The sequence below is a fragment of the Gasterosteus aculeatus genome, chromosome 3, assembly GCF_964276395.1.
Source record: "Gasterosteus aculeatus chromosome 3, fGasAcu3.hap1.1, whole genome shotgun sequence".
Classification (NCBI taxonomy): domain Eukaryota; kingdom Metazoa; phylum Chordata; class Actinopteri; order Perciformes; family Gasterosteidae; genus Gasterosteus; species Gasterosteus aculeatus.
The window spans coordinates 1,740,777-1,763,047 of record NC_135690.1 but is presented as its reverse complement, the minus strand read 5'-3'; the positions used below and the strand labels follow the sequence as shown (position 1 = coordinate 1,763,047).

The 22,271-nt window shown below is 43.7% G+C and overlaps 4 protein-coding genes across 7 annotated transcripts; 1 reads left to right on the top strand and 3 right to left on the bottom strand.

The window, feature by feature from the left end:
* Positions 1-95: 95 nt before the first annotated feature.
* Positions 96-5,438, bottom strand: LOC120815751 (bcl-2-related ovarian killer protein homolog A). 2 transcript variants are annotated; one of them, XM_040170682.2, is made up of 5 exons: positions 5,100-5,438; positions 4,277-4,622; positions 3,231-3,359; positions 1,303-1,466; positions 96-1,045 (listed from the first exon to the last, which is right to left on the bottom strand). In XM_040170682.2, exons 2-5 carry the CDS (start codon positions 4,497-4,499, stop codon positions 920-922), a joined length of 642 nt encoding a protein of 213 aa, XP_040026616.1. In that variant the 5' UTR covers positions 4,500-4,622; positions 5,100-5,438; the 3' UTR covers positions 96-919. The 2 variants fall into 2 exon arrangements, with proteins under 2 accessions (XP_040026616.1, XP_040026618.1); XM_040170684.2 differs by having other exon boundaries at positions 5,247-5,430.
* A 2,351-nt stretch (positions 5,439-7,789) lies between these two features.
* On the top strand, positions 7,790-11,945 carry elovl1a (ELOVL fatty acid elongase 1a). 2 transcript variants are annotated; one of them, XM_078098626.1, is made up of 9 exons: positions 7,790-8,048; positions 8,211-8,582; positions 9,325-9,418; positions 9,601-9,791; positions 9,895-9,975; positions 10,112-10,168; positions 10,262-10,367; positions 10,506-10,645; positions 10,783-11,945. In XM_078098626.1, the coding sequence occupies exons 3-9, from the start codon at positions 9,358-9,360 to the stop codon at positions 11,089-11,091; spliced, it is 945 nt and encodes a 314-aa protein (XP_077954752.1). In that variant the 5' UTR covers positions 7,790-8,048; positions 8,211-8,582; positions 9,325-9,357; the 3' UTR covers positions 11,092-11,945. The 2 variants fall into 2 exon arrangements, with proteins under 2 accessions (XP_077954752.1, XP_040026615.1); XM_040170681.2 differs by lacking the exon at positions 7,790-8,048 and having other exon boundaries at positions 8,193-8,582.
* Positions 11,946-12,524: 579 nt separating this feature from the next.
* On the bottom strand, positions 12,525-15,836 carry cdc20 (cell division cycle 20 homolog). Its single transcript, XM_040170679.2, has 11 exons — positions 15,649-15,836; positions 15,068-15,276; positions 14,840-14,982; positions 14,662-14,758; positions 14,459-14,584; positions 14,063-14,259; positions 13,862-13,956; positions 13,541-13,769; positions 13,329-13,454; positions 13,108-13,225; positions 12,525-13,003 (listed from the first exon to the last, which is right to left on the bottom strand). Exons 2-11 carry the CDS (start codon positions 15,255-15,257, stop codon positions 12,828-12,830), a joined length of 1,497 nt encoding a protein of 498 aa, XP_040026613.2. The 5' UTR covers positions 15,258-15,276; positions 15,649-15,836; the 3' UTR covers positions 12,525-12,827.
* A 1,154-nt stretch (positions 15,837-16,990) lies between these two features.
* On the bottom strand, positions 16,991-21,506 carry LOC120815897 (uncharacterized). Of its 2 annotated transcripts, none has more exons than XM_040170975.2 (6): positions 20,985-21,506; positions 19,623-19,805; positions 19,243-19,500; positions 18,311-18,409; positions 17,983-18,000; positions 16,991-17,648 (listed from the first exon to the last, which is right to left on the bottom strand). In XM_040170975.2, exons 1-6 carry the CDS (start codon positions 21,049-21,051, stop codon positions 17,539-17,541), a joined length of 735 nt encoding a protein of 244 aa, XP_040026909.2. In that variant the 5' UTR covers positions 21,052-21,506; the 3' UTR covers positions 16,991-17,538. The 2 variants fall into 2 exon arrangements, with proteins under 2 accessions (XP_040026909.2, XP_077954753.1); XM_078098627.1 differs by having other exon boundaries at positions 20,989-21,246.
* Between the last annotated feature and the right edge of the window lie 765 nt (positions 21,507-22,271).

Genomic DNA, 22,271 nt, shown 5'->3' with positions numbered 1-22,271 from the left:
TTGCATCAGGTCTATGATTCTGAATGGGGGGTCGGGGGGGTCGGGTGTGACATGTAAATAAGATCGGTGGGATTGAGTGTAATAAGAATCCACAGTGCGTGTTAAGATTTTAGGTTTATTAAGGATGTAAAAAAAAAAAAAAAAAAAAAGACATTGAGACATATTTATAAATTAACAATGTTAAAGTGAAACCCATCAAACATGCAACACAATCATCCTGTCTGTATACTGAAGGGGCTTCAATCGTTACTCATAATCCAAAAAAATATACATTTACAGATTTAAAAAAGAAAATTAATTGCACCAAACCAATGTGGATGCAATAAGTATCTTCTTTGGACAAAGATGAGACCAAACGTTTCTTGTTCCAATAGTTTCTCAAAGCGTAGCAGAAACTTTAATCCTGGTGGAGACGCTGCTTGTGCGGTCACGGCGAAGAACAACAGCGTAAATCACCACGTGATGGACGTCTTTTGCAGGCGCAGAATACTCTGGAGCCTCAGCCAGCTGAGGATCAACTCTCATCTCGAGTGTGGCTGACGCTTTCATTTCTCCCTCGGGCGTATTTACAGAGACACACATGGAATCAAAAGCGTGAAAGGGTTTCTCTCTCGGGTGCAACCTGAAAACCGCCACGCACAAGAAAAAAAAAACCTGCTACAAAGCCCGTTTTTCTGCAGCAGCGCGGAGAGAGGAGGCGGAGGGGAACACACACACACCTTTTCCTGGCTCTTTATGCCCTTAAACACCACAGTGACTACGCTTTGGCTGGAGGTAATCACCTGTTGAGGACGCAAACACACGATGCCGATGAAACATTTGCTGATTGGCTATTCGGCGCCGGGCGGCACGGCGGCCATCTCGACTCCATCCATTGTTATAAATAAGTCTTGAGATAGAACCTGGTCCCTGCGCTCGTTCACGGCTCCTTCATGACGCAGACGTACAGCGCGGTGAGGAAGTATTTCAGGGAATCCATTGCAGACGACAGCCAGTGGTGCTCCGGGGGAAGATCCTTCTTCAACACACATTTACACATCTCCGCCTGATAAAGGACAAGAAAACGAATCGTATCTTAATGGAAAGTTGGTCTTTTGATAAATAAAGTGCTGCGCATTTCTTCAGAAACAAAAAACAACGGGAACAGTGTGTGAGCTGCACGTTACACGCAACTCTCCTCAAACTGACCAGCGGAGCTCAAGTATGCATGACAGCTGTGGCGTAAAGCAACAGCGAGTAAAAAACACCAGACATCGTTCATCATGGGGGGGGAAGTTCTCGAAGATATACACAACTACATACCCATCCTCCCCGTCTCTTCAGCCAGGGGACCAGAAACTTGCGGACAAACTGTCCCAGACTGGCCACCAAGATGTGAACGGTGGCTGGGTGGCCCTGACGGACACAGTCCACCGCCAGGGCTCCGGCTACTGCATACATGGACACCACCTTTCCCCATGTGATCCCTGCAGCGGGGGAAACACCACGTTAGCATCCTCACCCGCGTCTGTGGGCAAGTCCGTCACAGAGCAGCGTGTTTTTACGACGCTCTCACTTCGGATCCCCCTTTGTGGAGAAAGCCTGAGCTTCGGTCCTGTACAGGAGGTAGAATTTTCCCGACCAAAATCAAGAAGCAAAGACCTATTTTTCTGTTTGCACGTGTGCCGCGCTGATTCCCCATTTCACATTCAATGATGCGGTCGGTGGACCTTTAACTGAAATAAACCAGTGCATTTGTGTTATTGGGGCTGATACGATGTCTTAGAGACCGGTTTCTAAACCGAACCGTGGGAGCTCACGCTTGCCTGCGGGTGGGTGGACACGCAGAAACAATCCGGTCCGTTAATTGATCGTATCCAGCCCTTTCTAGGTTTAGTTTCCAGGGCAGCAGGGCCTGTTCTTACAGCCATCAGTGATGCAGCGCGGTCTAATGGCATTAGCCTCCTTAGGCCGGCTCACATTGTTGTCTGGCTGAGGCTATAAGGGGATGGATGGAGGGAGAGAGAGAGAGAGAGAGAGAGAGCTCTGACAGGCTTAAACGAGATAAATGTCCATGGAAGCTGTCGGAGCACGTCACATCTCACTCCCTTGCTGAGGAGCAGGCCGAGAATAGCGAGGAGATTGTCAGGGATAAAGCTGGAGAAGAGGAGGAACAGAAGTGGGCGGGAGGCAAAGATAGATGGAGGAGAGACAAGTCGCGTTGATTGTTTACTGAGCGGTACAGACGGCTGCATCAAAAAAATAAAGAAATGCTTAGATTTACTGGACTTATCATTCGCTTTGGGTCACGGTTAGAACTTGAGGGCAGAAATATAAAAAGCTAAATAGGTTGTTATAGAACATATTCCGGGCAGAAGGGAAAACAAACATCGTTGCGTTCTTCTATTTATATCCAGGTTTCAAGGGGCCCCAGAAGGCTGGAGCAGCCTGGGTTCACCGCGTTGTTATTTTTCAGCAGGAATCCCACGCAGTTTTCTTCAAATACAGCTTGTGACGTCCAAACGGGCACAAGTTCATTCAGGAAGCAGGCATGGAAGTGACATTAGGCTAATCGGTTATTGATCTTTCCCCGGAAACGTGAAGAGTTTGAGCTCAAGTTTGCGTGTCACAAAGCAGCGCGAGCATCTACGTGAAGCCCACCGGCTCACACGGAGGACATGGAACCAACGTCTTCCTTTGGACAATGTCAGCGCTGCTTTAAATTGTGTACAAAGACAATCTGTCACGGCAACTTTAAAAAGGCCAAGAGGCAACGCAAACAATTCATCATCTACCGTAATTAGACCGAAGAACAAAACTTATTTGTAACTGGTTTAGTATCTTGACACTATTCCGTTGGGACAATAGTGTGAATTAAATGAAATTAAAGTTCGGTAACAAGACATTATTGTTACTTTACCGTACAGCCCATGACTGATAACAGACCATTGGAAGTTATTGCTGGCTGCACGTTCCGTCACGTTTCAAAGGCTGCGGTGAAGCATCTTTAACATGCTCATGTCACATCTTTATTATCCATCATAACATCATAAAGAAGACTAACCAGCGTAACATTGTGTCATCAGCACGAGGGGACACGCGACCTCATGAAGGAGCCCTAACTGGGTCATTCTCTGGGCGATCCGTGTCTGAAACTCATTTCTACTGCAATCCACCAGGTGCTTGCTGAGGTCTTAACAGGTCTAGTTATCAGGCGACAGGTTGCTACGTCAGCAGCAGCGACGGTGTACCTGTTGAGAAGATCTCCGTTGCCACGCCGATGAAGGCATCTGAAACCATGTTCTCCATGGCAACAGAGATGTTGAGCTGCCGCGCCACGTTCCTGTACAAACTGGGCCGTATGGACTCCAGCTCGTCGCCTAGGTAACAGAGGGAGAGCACGGGCAGAAACAAGAGAGACGGGTTAGTTCTGCCTTGCAGGACGGTCCAGGTAACGCAAGCTAATCACACTGAACAACACGACCATTCAAGATGTTAAAAGTAGGAACAGCCACACAATGTGAGAATCAGTCAAGTTGAGATTTTTTTTTTTTTATATTGTGAATTCCCTCTTCGGGCCGCGTCGAGTCATCTCTGCTTTCAGCCCACCGTCACGTAGAAGTCGAGTAGCAGATTTGTTTTTTAGGTTCAATCGGCATTCCTTTCCAGAGAGCAGGAATGATCATTCTTTCATTCTGGAGCTTTCTTAATTTGCTCAACAAAAAACAAAAACACAATTAACACAGCCCAGTAGCATGGAATTAACAACCTTTTGTTGAATCTTAAATCCAAGATTGATTTGAATTGATCATTAGTTAATGATTACATCCATCAATGAGGTTCTTTTCAGTCCTACCTGGAGAGGTTTCTCAAGATGTTTTGATCTGGCACACATAATCACACATAATCAATCATTTTCCGACACTATTTTAAGATCCAAATGAAAAGTCACCGTGTTTCACACACACACGCATTAGTCTTTAGTCAGGGGTCTAGACGCCGCGTCCTCTGACTGACACTTTCACTGCATCATCGGTCAAAACAGGCATGAAAAGGCCCCCGAAATATTTGGAATTAAAGTCTGCTGGGTTGTGCACTTCTGCTGTAGTTCAAATAATTATATTCAAATGAATGTGGCCTCTTCATCTTATTTGAGCAATACTCTCCTGAGTGTGAGAGGTTCAAAGTACACAAGGAAGCAACTGCTTGGACAAGCCAGGACAAGATAGAACTTTGGCCCTTGAGGCCGATTGCTCATTCAGTCGAGAGGTTGGGAGTTCTTCGGTGTTTCTCTTACCAAGGCAGAGGAGCACCAAAGACACCTCGGCGAGCGCTGCACTTGAGGGAGAGAGGTGGAGTTCAGTCTTGGACCATCCCTGTCCATTCTGGTGGAGTCTAGACAGTATGTAGTCCCTGCACAGGGCTTTAGACTGGGACACCAGCTCCTTCTCCGTCAGCGATCGGTCAAACACATCCAGGACCTCAGCAGCCATCACGGAGGGCCGCCGCAGGACCTCCATGCCCGCCTGCACGGAGCTCAGGGTCAGAGAGCGTCTGACCTCCCGGGATCAGCTGTGGCACAGGGTGTCCTCTCCCAATTAATCCCACAGGAACAGAGTTTAACGCCGAGGACAGTATGGCATCTGTGGAGGACAGAAAACCCTTATTGAGAGGCAGCGGTTCGAATCCCTCGGCCTTTGGTTAAATGTTTCAGTCCGACAGGGTGAGGTACAGAAACTCCTTTAAATCAACGAGCTGTGGAGAACAGGTTTAACATTCAAAAGGGGCTCAGGGTGACTAGAGATACCGATGACCTAAAACACAGCACACACTTACATAAGAATATGATGGAGGCGTTATGGGCGTGAGTCACATGGTGGTGGGATAGATATTGCTACACTCCTTGGTTTATGCAACACCAAGCTGATACCACAAGATGGCAAGACAAATGTCATATCCTGATTTGAGATTTATTTTTATGGAAGAACATTGCACTGAAATGGACAACACGGTGCAACATTTAGCAACCTGGCACTTCAACCTTTAAGATGCATCTTAGAATAAAGGCTACATTTGTTTATAATCTGAGCGGTTGCACTGCAAGAAACCACCACGCTTACCTTCCACATTGAGACGCCCCCGGTGTGATTCAACAAATAAAATAATTCCAAACGACACGTCAAGAAACGGACTCTCGGCCAAAAGCAACCGAAGCCCACAGGAAACTCAGGCCGACGTCTCTCCAACAGAAAGTGACCCGAGCTCACCATTAGGAAGTCGGGTCTCAGGTGTCATTCATGCTGCGCGCGGGTCCTCTACTTTCCCCGGAAAACAGCGACTATCCGGAGGGACGCGATCAGAGGACGCCTACCTGTTGTTCTACCTTCCCATTGGCGTTCCGTGGGTGCGTTGGATTCGCACAGAGGCGACGCCCGGAGGAGGAGTTTGACGCCCGAACGGAACCGGGCGGGCCTCACTACGGGAAACAGAGGGAGGAAAATAAGCCGCGTCCTCGTTTCCATTCAAGAACTGTGGCCCCGCGCAATAAAAGGACCCCAAGTCCGCACTTCATGTGCTCAGACAAAGTTGACTGGAATGGAATGGATCATTGCTTTGTTTGTTTTTATTGTCAAGAAAGATCGAATGACAATAGACTTCATCCAACGGGGCGGCGTCATTTCTGTTGACATTTTTCAAAGAGAAAGTCAATGCGCTATATAATTATGTGTAAAACAGCAAAAGCAAGTTCAGTGAGAGGTTCCAGGTAACCAATCCAACACTCCATTCATTTCTTTTCACCTCATGTTTGTGTAATTGTGTGTTACCTGCCGCGTATTCAGATCGTGTAACACTAAGCCGATGTACGCACAGCATCCGGCCGCTGGGTGTCGCTGTTACTCACTATTGAGGTCAACGGTATTTCCAGTGATGTTTTCTAAACCGATCAGTTCATTTCTTCAGGACTAATTTGTCTCCTACGAATGATTTCAGCACATTATCAATATATGAATTCAACACAATTACAGTTGAGGATACTGAATTAATTATTACAAATTTTTCACAATATTATATCTGCTTAAATACTGAAATTAGTTTAGGTCTTGAGTGAAAACACATAAATAATCGCTCATGTAATAGATTACATTCAGCCTGATTCACGTTGCATTATTTTAAACATTTACCACTAGTTTTTTGGTGACATGTAAACTTTATTTAATGAAACTAGACAAAGCTGACTCATTATATAACTAACCTAATTGGCTGGAGATCTCATCTAAATCTTTTTGAGTTATAAAAAAAACCAGTATAAAATAGCGGAGGTTAAACATACAATTTCTGTTTTATGGATGGTTCAAAAATGTATAGCTTGGCCCTAAATTCCAAACTGTAGGCCAATGCTTCTTAAAGACCAGAATTAATTCATTCACGTGTTTTCAGAGTTGAAGAACAAACAATTAAAATGTTCTTGAAACCTCTCTTGAGATGTTGGTGTCTGGCCAATTAGCATGTCCATTGGTGAGTTTCTGCTGTTAGTGATCCTGTTTAATGAAAGGAGTTTCTAGAAAAGAAAACCTCGCCTCCTTTGAGTCAGTATTCACATTCATTTGATCGATTGAGAAAACCTGATCTTTCAAATAAGAGCCCAAATGACCTTGTTTTTGGGTTGTATTTCGGGTTGAATACGATATAATGAGCAAGTAGGAGTTATAGTATTTGTTTTACGTTTTTGGTGAAGCTAGGTTGAAATACAGCTTTGCAAACCAAACTAATGCATCATAAACTCAATTCTCGGCACATGGAGGCTTCCCCACACGGTATGTGGTTTCATTACCAAGGACACAAAGAGTGCAACTCTTCTATTTCAAGAATGTCAGCATCACTTGGAATGGAATTTACGAGCTTTTGGGCTTGGCCATTTTTGCAGCTATTGGATAAACTACCACATTGAATATCTAATTTTGAAACAATCCGTTAACCGAGATCACCTCGGTATTCCTGAGGAGGCCGTCTATTCTCTGGCTGTGCCGTTGGAGCCAATGTTGGGTTGTTGGATGTGATGAACTGCATCGAACAACCTCTCGCTTAAGTCAACGTGAAATGGTCACAAGACCAAGAAGAACAGGCACTTTGTTGTAGTTTGTACTCATGTGGCAGCTACAGAAAACGGCTGACTGTGGCGTTAAGAGACAATGACCCCAAGTCTCGCATTCAGTTGGAGTCAGAAAGCGTGCGTTCTTTCGCGTGCACCGCGGTGGATAAGCATGCGGGTATAATTATTAATGATTGGTTTAAACATTGTGGCAACCTGGATGGACTGACAGTTTGTAGTTCGCTGCAGCCCCCCCCCCTCTTTCAGGATGAAACTATATACCGTTGAATATGTTAACACACTTCTCTTTCAGGCCCGATGGCAATTCTAGGGTTTCTCCTCCACAAAGAGTAGCAAACAGAAAAATCTAGACTGCATGCCACGAATGCACCGCGTGCCTTTGAGGACGTTGTCTTTCCCCTGGAAATTCCTTTCATGACAAAACCGTCACACACACAGGAATTTGTCTTAGCGGTGACTGTTCAAGTGAACATGTTGAAAATCACGTCGCCGTGTCATGTTTCCATTCACGATTTTGGGCATCAATCACACGTTAATTCAGTTCGCACGGCTGCACTTCGTGGAGGCTCCCCGACGGCGGCCTGCTGTGACACACACGCTAAAGAAGATCGAGATTCCCACCCCCTCCTTTCTCCTCCCTATTACCAGCCGGCCGACAGTTCGGTCTGAGATAGGTGTTAAACTTCCATCCAGGCTACACGCCTATCGTCCCCGGTGATCAGGGAACAGGTTCGACCAGAGGCACAGGAGAGCTCGTCATCGCAGGGTTGGACGAGAAGCCTCTGAGCGACAACAGGAGAAGGGAAGGGCAACTCCTAATGCAACGTAATGTTCCTGAACGCGCAACAGCTGATTTGACCTTTAGCCCAAATCCTGACAGATGGACGTTTGCGAAGTGGCCTAATGAAAAGGTTTTCAGATTGGGTCAAAGGAAAATCTCGACCTTTAATCTATTCAGGTATTTTCAAAAAGGTCCAACCTGTTGAGTTAGTTTCTTCTTTATCTTCATGTGCGTAATTAACTGGTTTTCGTTGCTTTCACCCGTGGCTCTCGGTTTCTTCAACCCGGGCATGTCACCCCATGGCCTCATCCCCTTCCTTCACTGCCACCGATGAGACAGTCCAATCACAATCAGGCTATGTGAGGATAGGAAGGTGGAGCTAAGCATTGAAACAGGGTGTGGTCCTGAAACCAGCAAGGTCTGCAGTGGTGCCCCGGGGTTTAAATTGATCCCAGTCCCATAGTTACCACAGCCGGCCTCTCAACTTTTATTCATCTCACTCTTCCTTCCTTTTGCTCGTCTCTTGAGCTGTGAAGCTTTGAGGTGTAGTCAGGGAGCTCGTGTGCCATCTGAGACGAAGACTGGAGGCCTCGGGGGAAAGCCGTGCATGTATGTGGCTCCGCTCTCGCTGATTGAGCTGTTTCTCTGGATTGAGGCTCTGCAGCTGCTTCCCCCTCACAGGAGTGAGTGCCGAGGACCCGTGGGCTGCCGGTGAGTCGCTTCCTACTTGTATTTTAACCGGTTTTCAGTGATCTGACAATTTGTATGTATCTCTAATAACTTTTTTTCTTTTTTTGTTAGTTGTGTTTTGTTTTTTTTCATGTAAGGACGTTTCTATATTTCCTCGCCACGGTGGTAGATACACCCTGCATTTTAAAGCGTTAATTAGGATTCACTAGATTTAGGACGTCAAATCAGTACTTTTGGATGAAGTGGCGTTCCAGCCTGTAAATCCGCTCATGTCTTGGTGTGTGAGTTTGGCTCGGCTGGCTGAGAGGGCCTGGTTCTTTGCCTCACCTGTTTGACTTGCTCTGTTAGTCAGCCGTGTAGTATTTCATTGTCTCTCGACTGACGGCAGACATCTGATGTTTCACAATCCTTCAATGAAACATTCGGACATTTCTTTTTTTCTTTTTTTAAAGACAGATTTTTTAAAAAATTTTTTTTACTTTTTCATTGACTAAATAAAATAAAGCATTTTTCTTTTAGAAGAAGTTCATTTCGCACAAAAGGGATGTGTTGCTGGCGTGCTACACTTTGGATCAGGCAGCGAGAGGAGCTCCTGCTCCAGATTCTTTTTTTTTAAAGGTTGTTTGAGCCCGTGCAGCTGTCCCCTGTTTGTTCAGGCAGCCGGTGGACAGCTTGCCTTGTTGCTCACCTGCCCGACCGACCAACGCGCTTCCAGTTCGGCTTTATCTCCTGGAGTCTGACTCTTTTCTCTTTTCACCCCCAGTGGTTTAATAGATAGAAGTAACCAGGAGTCACCATGCTGAGAGACGCTGCTTCCATCTATTCAAAGTTCCAAAACAATTTGGACTCATGGGTTGGTAAGTGTCTTTTTTTTTGTTTCTGACACAGATTTGCTCTCTGCTGTATATGAACATCTTCTGATCTAAAGAATTATTGATCCCAAGCCGTGCTGATAGTTTGAGAGGTGTATAAAGTGAGTTTAGTGACGACAGATCTTTGTGTCGTGAGCCGACCATAATGAGAAATCGTGTGTTTTCAGATGTCCGAGTCAAGGACTACCCGCTGATGCAGGGCCCTTTAAAGATGACCGTGCTCCTAATAGCGTACGTCGTCTTCTCCAAGTACATCGGACCTCGCCTTATGGCCAACCGTAAGCCCTTCCATCTCAACAAGGCCATGATCGTCTACAACCTCAGCATGGTTCTACTGAACGCCTACGTGGTGTACGAGGTAAACCACATCGATGACAAATAAGGTTATTTACCGGGTACAATCCCACGTTCTTCACATAGCTGATGTGTTTTTTTTCTGTTTTTTTTTTTTACGTCTACAGTTCCTGGTGTCTGGATGGGGCACCACTTACACGTGGAGATGTGACCTTGTGGACACGTCGACCAGCCCAGAGACTTTTCGGGTAAGCCAGTAAATTGTTCTTCGCATTCCTGGGCGCGCTCGCTAACTGGAGTGTCCTGAGGACAAACCATATGCTGACCTCTGGGCTGACCTGCTTCTTTTTAAAAAGTACTTTTTCTTCTTTTCTCTCCCCGCAGATGATTCGAGTGTGTTGGTTGTTTTATTTTTCAAAATTTATCGAACTCCTCGACACAGTAAGAAACCTTCTTTTCTCTCTTTATTTGCCTGATATCGTTACATATATTTTCATGGACGCTGACCTGAGCTTGTTCCACTTTTTATTTGAGGTGTTCTTTGTGCTGAGGAAAAAGCAAAGCCAGATCACATTCCTCCACGTGTTCCATCACTCCTTCATGCCCTGGACGTGGTGGTGGGGCCTCACACTGACTCCTGGTGAGGTTTACGTAACCGCAATGTAAAATGCACGGCTTAAAAAAGTTATGGATTAACATTACTTTGTGTCCAGCATAAGGCCTAAAAGATAGACGCCTGGACACTTGTGTGATTTCTTTTATTTGTCCCTGTTTAAAGCTGCAGGAATGGGCTCCCTTCATGCCTTGGTGAATGCAGCCGTCCACGTCGTCATGTACTTCTATTACTTACTCTCTGCTGCCGGGCCTCGCTTTCAGAAATACCTGTGGTGGAAAAAATACATGACCGCCATTCAGCTTGTAGGTCCTTTTTACATTTTTTTTAAATGTATTCATGACGCTACGTGTGTTTTTTTTAATTTTTATTAATAGATCTATTTGAGGATGAGTTTTAAAAATGACTTCTTTTTTTTCTTCTTTTCTCTGCTGCTTCACAGACCCAGTTCATTGTGGTCTCCGTCCACATCAGCCAGTACTACTTCATGGAAAAGTGCGACTACCAGATTCCGATGTGGATCCATCTGATTTGGATGTACGGCATCTTCTTCTTCCTCCTCTTCTCCAACTTTTGGATCCAGGCCTACATAAAAGGAAAGCGGCTTCCCGTCGTGGAGCACAAACCCAGACAGAACGGCTCAAACGGTGAAGCTGTCTCTGTGGTGGCCAATGGGAAACACCTGCAGAACGGGAACGGGCACCACCACACCAACGGCAAAATCATCCTGGGCAAAGCAAAGGAAATCTGACTCTGTAGAGCTGCCTTGGAAAAGTTATTCGTATCTAGCAGCATAATGAAACGGCACTGATTTCGCGGTGTCACTTCCAAACTAGATAACCTCTATATAAATACTTCTTTTTCTTATGCACACTTGTTGGGATATGTGTTTTGGTGGTGATCTCCACTGGCCGAATTGTGTTTGATAGCCGTTGTGAAAACTGTTAACTGTGATGAACACTATGGAAAATGGTGCTCATTTTGTCACGTATAGTATTCCTCGACTCAGGCTTGACCCCCACGAGCTCAATACACACTTTGTCTGGCATGACCCTTGTTGCACCGTTTCCACTGAAGACCAGCACATATAAACCACTTCTACAGACTTTGTCCAAACAAAGCTTTCATTGTAAATGTCAAATATTTAGTTTAGTTTTTTTATTTATCTTTTGAAATAAAACTTTTTTTTTTTTTAGATAAAGGTCTGTCATTTTGAAAGTAGTTATGTGCACTTTCTAACACCTCAACGTTAAGACCTGTGGCAAACATGTTATACTGTATATTACAGTATTTTTTTTTTTTTTTTGTTAAATTAGGTAGTGACATTGAATTCTGCAACATGGTCAAATCACAGCTCACTGGGCATGAAGTGAATAGCAAGTCCTGTTTTGAATTCAAATTGAATGAGTGTACAGTGTCTGAATACCACTGCGGTTCATTACACATGTGCACTGATGACTGTTGAAGGACTGCTTTTAAAACTTGTATTTGCCACAATGGAATAGGAGTGGATGTGTAACCAGGAGCGGTTTTATACATTACAATTAAATGTTTAGATTGTTCGGTTTCTGACTTGCGCAGAATTAAAATCTAAATGTTTTGTGACTTTTTTTTTTTTTAAATGAAGTCATATTGGTCAAATATTTGATAATTCAATGGAAATGAAAAGATGTAGTCCTGGCACTTTGAAACAGCTTCAACTGGACACAAATTTGATTAATATGGCTTTAAGCACACGCTGATGGGTATGACACCAATTGGCTGAATTTCTAAAGCGGTCAAAGAGCAACTCAAGCTAACAAAGTTGGACTAAATTGATCATAACTTTAACTTGCTTAATGAAACTAAAGGTGTGGCTCATTTGTCACTCAACCCTAAACGTTAAATGCATTGAGCTGGTTTTAGTTATTAGCATGTCAGTCACATGCAGGTTTATATTAAATCAGGCAACAACCATTTAGATGGCTGTGTCTTCTGTAGGCATCAGGTAGTTTTTAAATGGCAGCTTCTCAGGGAACAAAGTTGACTAGTGACCTGAAGCAAAAGTCCACATTAGATTTGGGGGGGGAAAAGAAAAAAAGGATTTAATTTATAATTCAGATTGGCGAGTGGTAGAGTTGATGTGAAATCGTTATCAAAGGCGTACAGTTCCCAACATGGCCAATTATTGACAGAAGCACAGTACGTAATAAAACCATTTATTGATAACCCAGTCCACAATGCATCCCAATTATAACAAAAAGCCAAGCGAAGGTCATAAATACATTTGCTAAAAAACCCAACACTTAACTTTTGTACTTCAATACATTGGTAACCCGGTTTACAATAGACAAAAATAAAAAATTACAGCGCCTAGAAGAGCAGTAAATTTCCAGTCACAGCTAAAGAACTGGGTAGACTTCTTTATTGTAGATTAAATAAAACATTTGCACATGAGCATAGACTAAAAGAATTAAAAAAAAACCTTAGAAAGCACAACGACGCTGGTTATCTGATTGACTGATGAATGACGCCACTGGTGGATTTGACCAGCCTCTCTTTGGCCTTCTTCACAGGATCCATCTCAAAGCTCTTCCACAGACGGATAGTCTCGTCCCCGGCAACGGTTGCAACAGTAGAGCAGTCGGGGCTCAGAATCAAACTGAGAACTCGGTCCTCATGGCCTAGAGCAGACATTACAGTTTAGACCGGCAGCTTCCAATTTAGAAGTTTCCTTTTAAAAGAAAATATTAGAAAGTAGAGCATGAACAAGTAAATAAAAACGTACCATTGAGCTCTGCAACCCTAGAGAGCGCCGGATACTTCCAGATAACCACGTTGTTATGGGCATATCCATGGGCAGAGACCAGCTCCTTATAGTTCGGCGCAAACACGAGGGACGAGATCTGGAAAGAAAGCATGTACGATGAGAAAATATGGCTCCCTCTATAGATTCAAAACGTTTAAACTAAACCTTTAGAAACCAAGGATCCACCAGCGCCAGGGTACCTGGGATTGAGTGTCAAGTGAACTGATGCAGGAGCCACTGTTTACATTCCAGATGCGGATGTGGCGGTCACTGGTGCCACCTCCAGATGCCAGGATGTTTGGCTGCCATGGACACCAGGCCAAAGCCTAGATCGACAAGCGCATCAATCAGTAATTACAGTAAATAGTAGCGTGCAACAATCGGTAAAAAGAAACTCATGCCTGCCGCTTACCTTAACAGCTCCTTGGTGTTCACTCCAGGAGCGGACCGACTGGCTGGCGGTGCCCTCCTGCACGCGGGGCCACACATACACCATGTTGTCGTTGCCCCCGCTGGCCAGGTATCGCCCATCAGGGGACCACTGCAGCCCACACACTTCTTGTGAGTGACCGGTGAGCGTGAAGATGTGGTGGTCCGCCACCCGAACGTCGTGATGGTGAATGTGTCCCGATCTTGAGCCGCTGGAAAGGGGAGAAACGTTTCAATTGGAGTCAAAGACAGAAGAAAACGCTACAGGAAAAATGTTGTCTGACCATCAGAAAGGAAACTTTACCTGGAGAGAACGTGGTCATTCCAGCTGAGGCTTACAACCCTTGACGTATGACTGGACATGCTGCGCAGACGCTTCTGGTTGTAAACATCCCACAACTAGGGATACAAAAATGTGCCATTTAGAGAAAAGAAACAAAGCAGATCTTTGCCACGTGTCGTTTAGAACTGAAAAAAGGTGGAATGTCCAGCGGTTAACGCGGACCTGAATTTTGCAGTCGCTGGTGCCGATGGCTAGGTACGTTCCCTCTTTGGTCCAGGACAGCGAGCAGACGTAATCCTCCTCGCGCTCCAACGACATGAGAAAAGTGACGTCTCCTTGTGTGGCATCCAACAGGTAAACACTGTTATGAAGTGCAACAGCGAGAACGTTTCGACTGCTCCAGTCAAGCAGATTCAAATCTGAGGGGGGGGGAGAAATGGAATGATTTTGGGCCCAAATGAATGCTTTCCATCTGTAAAGAGTTCAGTTTATCATAAAGAGCAAATATGTAAAAATTGACATTTAGTATAGAGACTGATTTAATGATCCATTGCTGTGAATCCATATTGTTAAAGGTTAAGCCCCCCCCCCCCCCCCCCCCCCCCATTTAAGACTCACAGAAATCGTTTCGAAGTTCAGGGGCGTCCAAAATCCTGTCCGGGGAGGACGATATGTATCTTGTCTTTTTGATAGAGGCCGGAGTCGCGCCTTGACTGTAGAGCACTTTCAAGTTGTTTTGATAACCTGTAAATCAAGGAAATTAAAAAAACTCTTCCTCCTGAATGTTGTGTCACGACACACACTCACACAAACGTCCTTACCTTCTGGAGCATTAAGCGGTTTCCCTCCAAGGTGCAGGATCTTTGCGTCTTCAAGGTTGTATCCATTTAGCGACATGGACCAGGCTTTCTGGCTTTCCTGTAAACAGACACACGCAACACGGATCAACAAAAAGCATCCACAAAGCGATGAATGGAACCGGTTGAAACGGCATCTCACCGCCGTGCTGGTTGAATTGTTTGCATCCACAGGCTCGTTCTCCTTTGACAGCAGGAAACTCGCCACATCCATTTGTTTGCTGTTTCTGGTGGGGATGAAGCGGTCGCCCCCCATCTTAGACGGCGTTACTTTTTTGTTTTTTCCTGTGGGCACAAAAGTAAAGCCAGGTAGGCTCATCTGCGCGGGGGGGGGGCGACTGAGGGCAGGAACACAGCGGGCCACGCTTACCTGGGGTTTTGCTGGGAGTTTTCGATGAGCCGAGCGACGCGTTGGCAGACTTGCCGGGCGACAAGCCGCTCAGGGCCGCCGCGTTGGACGAGCTGGCCTTCCGCTGCCACCTCGCCATGGGAGCGTTGGTGATGGGCATGTCCAGCTTCAGGATGCTGTGGATGTCGTTCTCAAATCCGAACTGCGCCATTTTAGCCAGATTCTTCACACTACCAGTAGCAGATCGGGGGGAAATGAATGAATAAAGCGGTCATTCGACGGGCGAACTGTGTGGTTTCATAGGCAACGCATGCCAAGCTAACGCTAGCTAGGGAGAGCTAACGTTAAGCGTAATGCTAACGTCTCTTTAGCGACTGGCACGACGAAGGAAAACGACATGTCAGTTGAATGGAAATTATATTATAAGCAGTCGTCGTTCAACACCAGGTGACGTTAAACGTTAAATAAACGGAATGGGAGCTATTACCTGAACTTAACTAGCTATTAAAAAAAAAGTCAGCATTCATTAATTTCGTCAAAAGTTAATGTGAAGTCTAAAGTGGGACTTTCACACAACCTCGTAATAAACCCAATCATCTCACCTCTTTGGGAAACCGTGGAAAACTCTCGTTCGACACGGGTCGTTCGCTGGTGTCTCTTTCCAACTTTTGAATTTCGTGACGATGACGCTACACGGTTTAAATCCCAGAAAGCGCTGCTGCTATTGGCTCATTCGAGGAGCGGCCGTTGTCGTCAGGCATTGCCATGGTAACGCTAAGCGATGCCTTTCTGTGATTGGTGGAGGAAACCTCTTGTCAGAAATAAAACCTCCCTTGAAAAAATATATCGCCATCTATTGGCCAAAACATGATATTGGAGTTGTTATTTAATTGTGTGATATCAGGAATCAGGATCAGTAAACATTTATTTACCAAAATATGCCAAACATACAAGGAATTTGTCTTGGCGGTTAGTGCGCGACAGTAGACAGAGAAGACAGCAGTGCACAAGTAATAAAATAAAGTAAAATGCAATGCTAATGCAAATGGGTTAGTAGAATAAGGCTATGGGTTAGTATAAAACAAGGGAATAAAGTTAAACATTTTAAATATTAAAAAAGTTTAAAAGAAAAATGTTAAGCATAAAGTGCACTAACGAACAAGTACAAACAAGTAACAAAGTGACGAGTGACGACAAAGTGATGAATTACAGTTAAAGTGGCATGTGCAGTGTGAAGGGGGGTGACCGGTGGAATGTTATGGTCAGTCAGTGGGGGACCGGCTCTGTTGATGAGGCCGACTGCCGACGGGAAGAAACTGTTGGTGTGGATATGAAAACAATACAATTTCTTTTTATCGTGTTTGACTGTGTTTTTCTGGAGTTTTTCTGGAATAAAAAAAAATATATGGAAATTATTACCAAATGTTGATCATTAAACCATGACACTGACTTGTTAGTCATTTAGTCAAAGTCTGATCCTCGATGAGGTGTAAAGTAAATATTCTACTCTAAAATTCAAAAGGGCCACTTGTGAATTCACATATCCATTTTCTTGTCCAATGTTCATGTTTTCGTCACAACATATACATAACATGTTTACACTTGTCCAAAGGTGTGTGTATGTAGGTGATGGATATTTAAATGGTGAATCATGCAAGCATATTTTTGTTTTTGACAGTTGATGACCGCCTAATGCAAAGAAACTGAACGGCCACCCCACCATGTCCAAAGGCAGGTCTATGAGGCAGAAAATAGTAACTGTTTTTATCAAGGGCTTCATTTTGGACATTACTTGAAAATAATTGTGTGAGGATGAGGCCCAAACTATTCCATAATCATTTGCAAATAAAAGTGGGAAATAGTTCACTCTGGATTAAATCAGCATCAGGTTTACGTGACAGTCAAAAGCTGTATCTGACAATATAAATCAAGCAACAATAAAAGGATCTTTAATCATGCATGTTATTAAAACTACACATAAGATAAGGTAAAACATCTGGACAGTATGAAATAGATATACAAGAGCCACAATGGAATCTCAAAACAAAACAACAAAACAGTGCAGTGCAACTCTTTGAATATCTAGACACACGGAGCGGCCCGTTCAGTGTTCAGCAGAGTTTAGAGTGATTAAAAAAACGAAATATTTTCAGCAGGGCTTTATCTAGAGACTGTAAGACAATGTGTGACATTTTTCATCTCAATGTGCATAGATACTGAACACTCTTAAAACATTTTTATAACGCTTTTACAATGCTGCAAGCAGTGAACATTATATTTATTGGTCAGAATTACTTATTAGTTAAAAGTATATGCAAGGTGATACATGCATTAAAGTGCATAAAATAATGCAATCTGGAATCCAGACCCAACGTGGTACATACGTGGCTGTTGGTGCTGCAGCGAAAATTTACATGGAGGTACACTGCCAATAGGACGTGCACGTTTTAATCAGTAAGTTGACATTCAACAGGAGAAAAGAAGTGGAAAGCTCAAATGGGACCATGTTCATTAGCTTTGAACTCCAAGCTCCTGTAACCGTTGATTTCTGCAGCTGTTTCAGTCATGTCTTTGGGGTAGTGTATAATAGATCCAATAACACCTGCAAGGAAATCAGAGGGCACAAATTAGACTGACATTCACAACCAATAAAATAAAGAAATAAAAAGCTACCGAAACATAATGAGCCAGGCACTCTTCATCCGCGTGTCACCAGCTGGCCTGACAATTGCAGCCATAATCAGTCCCCATAGGTGAGTCATACTGTACAGTCACCACAAAAGTATCAAAATGATCAAAACAAAATGAGACAAACACTGACAGGAACAGGGTTTGCCGTTAATTTAATATCAAACCATGTCAATTTTTCCCCAAATATGTTAAATGAGACTTGTACAGTAACTAATGAGAAAAAACAGGGATTGTTGGTTTCTTACCTCCAGGCTGTGTCGAACCTATGCAGAGTGAGGAAAGAACAACAAAGCACATGACAAGGCTTTATTTGTCCAAGTGAGCATGAGACCATACCAAAAAACATGTGACAGGAGTCACAATGTAGCAGTGTATTTGAGGGTATTCATGGGGTAAATTGGATTTTCAATTCAACCAGAACCGCCACAGCGGGTATCTGTTAATATTTAACGGGCTCCATTCTACTGAATTGTGCTGTACCATAAATGCTGCTTTTGAGGCTGCAGCCGTGTTAAAATCCATGCAACTTGTTTTATTATTATTATCCAAATGGAGACTTAAACACACACGCACCTTTCTTTTTGGTGAGGATGAGGCTGATTATGAGCAGTCCTGTAAATGCCAAGAGCGCCAAGACGGGCATCAGAAACTGCGGCAAAGAAATCCCTGGAACTAGAAAAACAAATGCAATTGTAACATTGTAACATGACTGCATGTCAGCGAACTGGCCTCTGGATATTGTGACTGTAAATAGGGATGGACTTTGTTTTCTTTTTAATCACATGGACGAACAGTGTTTCCCTTTTGTATAACCCTTTCAGCACGTAATGGGCCTCTGGCAGTAATTCCTCTTATTTTTGTTAGTAACTATTGGTTTCTAAAATGCAACGTTTCTTTTGCTCTTTCCTTAGTGTAAGTTAGAACGTTTTACAAGTGGCCGAGTGCACTTTTTTTGTCTTTACAGTACACAAATTGTTTGTCCAACACATTTTAGAATTTGAGGAACATTAAATAAAAAACACGAATATCATGCGATCAAATGTAGGTTATCTCATATTTAAGAGATATTAGAATGATTACAGACTTCCACTTGATCTCCATTAAGTCCAGCCCAAAACGTGACATTCAATCCATTATTACAGCGAATGAATGAATGATGTAGAATGGGTCCCTTCTGACAAAATTACGCTACTTTTGCCCTTGATGAAAATGTTTTTCTATGAGAGGGAATCAAATAAGGGTCAAAATTCCATTAAGGGGAAATACTGTAGAATATTGTTAATGATACGATCCATTATCTTCCTCCAATACACAATCATAATTATTGTCAAGTTAAAATGTGTCGCACAGCACAACTCTACAGAATCAACTATGAAGTATTTAAAAATATATATATATATATATATATTGTGGGTTACATGTATTTTGATAAATATTAATGTTTGATGACAGCTGTGATAGCTAAAAAAAAAGTGCCCCTTTTAAAAGCAAGAAAGAAAACAAACCCGACTGCTCCTGCGAAAGCATCAGCTCTCTCATCAGCTTGATGCAGCCCTCGTGAAGGTGGCTCGTCTCCCTCTTTGTGCGCTGCTCCTGCTGCTCCCACACCACCTTGAAAGCCAGCGCTTCTGGTACGCGGGGGGTCCACCCGCCGCCGTGGTCCAGAGTCAGATAGACCTCCCCGTCATAGAACACGCGGTCGGCCCAGTGCAGCAGAGACCCCTCCACTATGCATTCACGGGAACGGAGGACGGTGTGGTCTCCTAGAGAGAAAGAAAAAAAGTCAGAAAAAAACTGACGATGACATTAGATCTGAGGTGATGTTTTGAACAAGTCGATTTTTACAGTCATTACACCCATTGCCAGTTTATGAGGATTTTCTTACTCATGACGGAAGTCTGGTTGAAACGGAGAAGAGTTGGAAGGAGTGGATCCGCTGAAATGGTTTGGATTATGCGGTCAACTTCTGGGCTTTTGCCAGTGAGGGAGACCCCGTTGAAAAGGACCTGCTCCACCACCTGCCGAGCACCCACCACTCCCCGCTGCTGCACCTGCACTAGGATGGTATCTAATGGGGGGGGCAACCAAAACGCACACATTAACAGCAGAACAGCAAAGAAAGAACGTAGATTCCAAATCTCACAGCAGGGGTTAACTCATTAAAACCGAAATGGTTTTATGTAACGAAACCGGAGATGCATTGAAATGTGGGTTGAAATGTAACTGTGTTGCAAATGAGTACCTGCAGTAATGTAAATTCACTGACTGGTCAAAAAACAAAGTCACCACCTGGATTTAACTAAGCAAATAGGTGTGAGCCTCCTATTGGATAATTCCTGCTTGGGCAGCAACAGTATGTGCTCAAAGAATGAGGTCAGCGGACTACCTGAATATCCTGAATGATCAGGTTATTCCATCAATGGAGTTTTTCTTCCCTGATGGCACGGGCATACCGCAGAGTCTAGACCTCACCCCATTGAGAAGGTTTGGGATGTGCTGGAGAAGGCTTTTTGCTACCATCAGCAATACAAGATCTTGGTGAGAAAATTAAAGCAACACTGGATGGAAATAAATCTTGTGACATGCAGAAGCTTATCGAAACAACGCCACAGCGAGTGCGTGCCGTAATAAAAGCTAAAGGTGGTCCAACGAAATATTAAGAGTGTGTGACTTTTTTTTTTTTGGTGGTGACTTTTTTTTTGGGCCAGGCGATGTAGATTCCAACAATCCACCAAATAAATCCGGAATGCTTTCACATAAGTGTAATCTCGTATTTTAACGTTGCTCCAAGTGGCACAAGGTCTATGTGTGCAATGTTCTTGAACTGTGAAGGCGTTTCCAATAACATGTATATATTATAAAATAAACCTTAAACATAGCTCCTAACTCTCAGAAATCACCACAGAGGGAAACGAGCGCTCCTTTCACAGTGGCAACCGAAAGCCAAACATCTCATAGTTTATTCCAGTGGCTGTTGACCGGTGCAGCTGTCATTACGTCCTCTGAGAAGCAAACGTAAAAGCATTAAAAGAATGAATGTGAATCTGCTGCAAATGACGTTAGTCTGCACGTGACCCGCTTGCAATGGCTGTAAAATAACGGCACATTCGGTACAAATTCCGTGAAACACCCGAGGGATTTTTCCAGGTTTGAGTGGCATGAGGATTTCCTGGTGTGATCTAGTACACCGAGAAGTAACGTAAAGTAAACTATACGGTTATCTAATGCAAAGACACGAGCCTCTTACCTACTGGAACAGGGAACCCCAGTGATGAGCCGCATAACATGAGCACCAAAATGCCAAGTAGATGCATTTTCAAGCGTTGACGTAACTCGTCGACGACTCAAAACCAGCTCGTCCAACCGTCGGGGGAGCGGACACGAGTCTCCGCGGGTATAAATAGAACGTTTTAAGCCATTTAAGTGTTTCCAGCGCACTATTAACGCATCCTAGATAGGAGACCAAACGCTCGCGAGGGACTCGTGGACTCTCCGCCCTCCTGTCTCCCGATGCGCGCGGCCGCTTCCGTTTGTTTAAATGCTCCCTGGTCTCGCTCCTAATTGGATAATGTGGCTGACACGTGGGCTGGAGGGTTCTCTCTGTCCGTCAGATCCACTTCAACGAAGCACCGCACCCTAGGGTGAGTAGGGCACGCGAGGTCAGAGGTCACCATCCGAGATGGCAAACTCATCCGATATCTTGCCGGGTGTCTCCAGGTGTTTAAAGTTTCAATGTTGAGCCGCTCCGAGTGTTGGTAACCATGGCAACACGGAGACATTCACCATGGCAACAGTAGCGCCTGAAATTCATGGGGAGTCTGTGTTTACACTCAAAAAATATATAAAAATGTATAAAATACCCCTATAGTAAATGCATTAAAATAAAATACAATACATTTCTATATAGGAAATACTTTTTTCTAGATATTCCATTTTCTCACGATTGTAGTATTCTTTACATACACCTGTGATTTGTCCAATACTACATTTTAGACTAGTGTATCTTCAAAATAATATTTTGTATGATTTTCTCTGTTTTTTTTTACACTAATTGTATCTGACTGTACGGAAATTAAAATAAGCTTCAGCTCATCGTCAGCTGCAACATTAGGCCTAACCTACTTATGCTTCACTGGTAAAGATATACTGCTTCATAAAGTAAGACTGTCAAGATTCAATTCTGCTCCATTAGGAACACTTCACTTCAGATACTTTCTTCATTTTATTCAAACTTTAAACAGTCATTTGAAAGGACTTTACTTCCGCATTGCAGTATTCCTTTTATAAATCATCTAAACACTCAAAACCATATAAAAAATCAGGAAGGAAAGAATCAGAATACAAACGTAAAAGTGGAATTGGATTTAAAGCTTCATCTGCTCTGCTGGTCTCATGGCAATTTTCCTCCAGTACATTCTATACGTGGAATACTGGCCTTTCAGGATTATTTTGTAAATGGTGTTGCTTTTAGTTCATTTTTATATGCAGCCTGTAGTGTAGCATGAAATAAATGTTTCTAAACATGTTTCTAAAG

Coding starts and splice junctions, on each gene's coding strand:
- LOC120815751 (XM_040170682.2), bottom strand. CDS start 4,499: ATGGAGGTCCTGCGGCGGCCCTCCGTGATGGCTGCTGAGGTCCTGGAT. Junction 3,360..4,276: donor TTTGGTGCTCCTCTGCCTTG/GTAAGAGAAACA, acceptor TCTGTTACCTAG/GCGACGAGCTGGAGTCCATA. Junction 1,467..3,230: donor AACGGAGATCTTCTCAACAG/GTACACCGTCGC, acceptor CCCCCGCTGCAG/GGATCACATGGGGAAAGGTG.
- elovl1a (XM_078098626.1), top strand. CDS start 9,358: ATGCTGAGAGACGCTGCTTCCATCTATTCAAAGTTCCAAAACAATTTG. Junction 9,792..9,894: donor ACGCCTACGTGGTGTACGAG/GTAAACCACATC, acceptor TTACGTCTACAG/TTCCTGGTGTCTGGATGGGG. Junction 10,368..10,505: donor GGGCCTCACACTGACTCCTG/GTGAGGTTTACG, acceptor CCCTGTTTAAAG/CTGCAGGAATGGGCTCCCTT.
- cdc20 (XM_040170679.2), bottom strand. CDS start 15,257: ATGGCGCAGTTCGGATTTGAGAACGACATCCACAGCATCCTGAAGCTG. Junction 14,983..15,067: donor AACTCCCAGCAAAACCCCAG/GTAAGCGTGGCC, acceptor TTGTGCCCACAG/GAAAAAACAAAAAAGTAACG. Junction 13,004..13,107: donor TAGGGTTGCAGAGCTCAATG/GTACGTTTTTAT, acceptor TGTCTGCTCTAG/GCCATGAGGACCGAGTTCTC.
- LOC120815897 (XM_040170975.2), bottom strand. CDS start 21,051: ATGCATCTACTTGGCATTTTGGTGCTCATGTTATGCGGCTCATCACTG. Junction 19,806..20,984: donor GGGGTTCCCTGTTCCAGTAG/GTAAGAGGCTCG, acceptor CCCCCCCATTAG/ATACCATCCTAGTGCAGGTG. Junction 19,501..19,622: donor CAACCAGACTTCCGTCATGA/GTAAGAAAATCC, acceptor CTTTCTCTCTAG/GAGACCACACCGTCCTCCGT.